The sequence below is a fragment of the Zingiber officinale genome, chromosome 5A, assembly GCF_018446385.1.
Source record: "Zingiber officinale cultivar Zhangliang chromosome 5A, Zo_v1.1, whole genome shotgun sequence".
Classification (NCBI taxonomy): domain Eukaryota; kingdom Viridiplantae; phylum Streptophyta; class Magnoliopsida; order Zingiberales; family Zingiberaceae; genus Zingiber; species Zingiber officinale.
Window position 1 is genome coordinate 55,964,364 of NC_055994.1, and position 3,833 is coordinate 55,968,196.

At 45.4% G+C, this 3,833-nt stretch overlaps 1 protein-coding gene across 1 annotated transcript; it reads left to right on the plus strand.

The window, feature by feature from the left end:
* Positions 1-840: 840 nt before the first annotated feature.
* Positions 841-3,362, plus strand: LOC121980491 (laccase-3-like). Its single transcript, XM_042532557.1, has 5 exons — positions 841-979; positions 1,065-1,216; positions 1,576-1,820; positions 1,895-2,023; positions 2,117-3,362. Exons 1-5 carry the CDS (start codon positions 902-904, stop codon positions 3,220-3,222), a joined length of 1,710 nt encoding a protein of 569 aa, XP_042388491.1. The 5' UTR covers positions 841-901; the 3' UTR covers positions 3,223-3,362.
* Positions 3,363-3,833: the final 471 nt, after the last annotated feature.

A 3,833-nucleotide genomic window follows, 5' to 3' on the forward strand; every position in this document is an offset into this window, starting at 1 on the left:
ATTTCCCTTAAAATTTGAAGTATATATAAATAATTATTTGAGTTATATAAGAGAGAAATTTTTTTGAATTATTAATATTTTTAACAATTTCGTTTATTTTTTATTTTCTCATATTTCTGTTCGAATCAATAGCTTATGAATAATAATCCGTTGAAAAATCTCTATCTCATTCCGTGTCAATTTTCAATCTTAAAGTTTCTTTAGAGAAGAAGAAATGGTCCTCGGAATTTTTTTTTTTTTTTTTTGAAACTCTATTTTCTCGGAGTAAAGTTATAAACATTCAAATACTAATAAGTTATATTATAGATAAAAAAAAATTATACAAACATCCTAGGAGGTGAACTAAGTCATATTCATGCAGAAAGACTTTAATGCCAATATCGTTTTCGATTTAAGGCCTTGTAAGTCAATCCCCGTTGAAAAATATGCTGTCTTCTCTGCCAACCCTAACCTAATCAAACTCAATAATTCTCTTCCCCAACTACCAAATAATAGAAAAATGCGAATTCCTTTTAGATAAAGAAGGTAGAAGGTTCTTTAGTTATATTCGACTAGTGGACTAGTTCAGAAGTCAAAAGGTGCAACCAATCATTCGGGAACTGCATGGATTTAGCGTATCTCATGTTTTGACTAGTGGGCTGGTTAATTCACATCACTGGTTTCAGCAGCAACTACTACAAGACTACTTAAATCTTCTCTCTTTCTGTTTGGCCTCTTGTAAAAAAAATCCCAAGAAAAAAAGTCAAAACCTAATCTTCCAACCGGCCTCGAACAAATCCATTTGTCGCAACTCATGCTTTCTGCCCGTTTATTTATATATACTCCTGTGCAGAAAGCATCACAATTCAGGAGGCCGATCTAGCAAAAGAAAAAAAAAAGGAGTCTCAAGATTAATTGAAGCATGTCCTTCTGCATGCTGCTCTGCCTGCTGATGTTGCTGAATCATGCCACTGCAGAAGTGCATCATCATGAGTTTGTGGTATGTCGACGTACGTCATGTATATTTATGCATTCTCAGTATACCATTTTGGCAGTTTAATTACATAGCTAGGTTTTGGGAACAGGTGCAAACAACGCCAGTGAAGAGGCTGTGCAAGAATCACAACATCATCACTGTGAATGGCCAATACCCTGGACCCACCCTCAAGGTTCGTAACGGCGACTCGCTGATCATCAAAGTCCTCAACCGCGCACAATACAACGTCACCATGCATTGGTATTGTTTTATTAATTATATACGTTATCTTCTAATTAACAATCCTATTTTGAGTCTATTACTAGAATTAGCGCCTCCAGATAAGGTTCAGTTAGTTAATCCGGAGCATAGTTATTATCATAGGATAAAGATTCGAATTTTGATAAAGTCGAGATAAAAAAATCTTTCTCCGCACTATTCAATTAAAATTTTCTAATTTATCTCTTCACATATAGTCGTGAGATCATTATGTGAGACGATTGGGATAATAGATTTCATCTTTTACGTACTATCATATTAATAGGAATTAGCTTGTCTTATGATGTATATTACTCACTGATATATTTACACTCACTTTCACGTAATTATATTACTAATAGGCATGGAGTTCGGCAAATGAGAACGGCATGGGCCGATGGACCAGAGTTTGTGACCCAGTGCCCGATTAGGCCGGGAGGAAGTTACACTTATCGGTTTACCATCGAAGAGCAAGAAGGCACGCTGTGGTGGCATGCCCATAGCTCCTGGCTCAGAGCCACTGTGCATGGAGCTCTCATCATCTACCCGAAACTTAGCTCATCCTATCCGTTCTTTAACCCCAACACGGAATACTCCGTCATCCTGGGTACGTACGTATTTTAATGCATGCTACATTGTTTATCTTATTTTTCGATGATATATCCGATCCACTTTTAACAGGGGATTGGTGGAACGAGGATCCGGTTCGTGTAGTCCGGCGAGCGACGAGGACCGGAGCGGCCCCAAATCTCTCGGATGCCTTCACAATCAACGGCCAACCTGGTGATCTCTACAAATGTTCTAGTGAAGGTTCGAAATGGGAAATATTATATTATATTATTATTTATTTTTGTGAAAAATATATTTTAAATATTTTTATCATGGCATGATTTATATGCACAGAAACGACGGTGTTCAAGGTAACGTCGGGAGAGACGTACCTGCTGCGGTTCATCAACGCTGCCCTCAACAATGAGCTCTTCGTCAGCATCTCCGGGCACTCGATGACGGTGGTGGCTGCAGACGCGTTCTACACCAAGCAGTTCACCACCTCAACCCTCATGCTTGCTCCTGGTCAGACCACCGACGTCCTGCTCACCGCAAACCTGCAGCCGGGTGGACGCTACTACATGGCCGCCCACGCCTACGCCAGCGCGCAGGGAGTCGCCTTCGACAACACTACCACTACCGCCATCCTTGAATACGTCCACCCCTCCGGCTGTCCCAACTCACCGTCCTCCTCCGAGGCCAAAAACACCCGCACTCCAGCCTTCCCCGTGCTCCCGGCCTTCAATGACACCCGTGCAGCAGTAGCCTTCGCCGCTGGCATCCGTAGCCCGGGTCCCGTGAAGCTCCCAGGTCCTGTCGACAACCACCTCTTCTTCACAGTCGGCCTTGGTCTCTTCAACTGCCGGACCAGGCGCCGCTGCAGAGGCCCGAACGGAACGCGCTTCGGAGCCAGCATGAATAACGTCTCCTTTCAGCTTCCTACCCGCCTCTCCATCCTGGAAGCACACCACCGCGGAGTGGGCGGGGTGTTCACCTCGGACTTCCCAGCCGCGCCGCCACGGCAGTTCGACTACACGGCGGCGAACGTGAGCCGGGTGCTGTGGCAGCCGGTGCCGGGCACGAAGGTGTACCGGTTGAAGTACGGGTCGGTGGTCGAGCTAGTGCTCCAGGGGACCAACATATTCGCGGGAGAGGAGCACCCGATGCACATCCACGGCTACCACTTCCACGTCTTGGCGACGGGGTTCGGCAACTTCGACCCGCAGCGAGACGCATCGCTGTTCAATCTCGTGGATCCGCCGGTACGGAACACGGTGGGGGTGCCGGTGAATGGGTGGGCTGTGATCCGGTTCGTGGCTGATAATCCCGGGGTGTGGCTGGTGCACTGCCACCTGGATGTTCACATCACCTGGGGACTTGCCATGGCCTTCCTCGTCGAGAATGGCGTCGGCCAGTTGCAGTCGCTGGAGCCACCTCCGGCAGATCTTCCGCGCTGTTGATCAGTACTAGTGCGATCGTCTACTTCAGAGTGCGGAAATTTGTCTCTCATTTAGAATTTTCAATTAATCTGTGTCATGCATGCATTGACCTTTCCTCCCCCTGTTCGTAATATACGGTTATCGATATGATTTGGTTTGCACTCCACGAGTCAAATTCAATCATGCAATTGCATAATTATTAAACTAATTTACTCTCTTCACTCCACGCTGTCCTGATTTATTGATTTTAAGGCCTTTTAAACATTTCTTTTACCTACAGAAGATTAAGGGGGGCAAATAATTATTAATGCAGCGATAGAGAGGGGCCATCCGGCACGAGTCAACTGTCGAGGTGGATGTCAAAATCAAGATGGTCAATGCCTAGTTATCAAAAGGCTCGCCTACGGTGGCCGAGCATAGCACGCCTACAGCGACCGGTCGGGGCAATTAGAATCCGATCGACAAGAGGCTATAAAGGGCGGTTGGATGATCAGTGTCAGGGTGAGCCAACCGTCTAGCTTGGATAATACGGTAAAACAATTAGACGCTCAGTGTGAAGCAGCGGAACGTTAAGGAGATCGGAGAGTTTGTCCGAACGGTGAGGATATGCAACTACATAGTCATCGTAGGAA

Excerpts from the sequence above, each read along its gene's own strand:
- LOC121980491 (XM_042532557.1), top strand. The coding sequence starts at position 902 with ATGTCCTTCTGCATGCTGCTCTGCCTGCTGATGTTGCTGAATCATGCC. Across the intron at positions 980-1,064 it reads TGCATCATCATGAGTTTGTG|GTGCAAACAACGCCAGTGAA; the intron begins GTATGTCGACGT and ends TTTTGGGAACAG. Across the intron at positions 1,821-1,894 it reads GGAATACTCCGTCATCCTGG|GGGATTGGTGGAACGAGGAT; the intron begins GTACGTACGTAT and ends CACTTTTAACAG.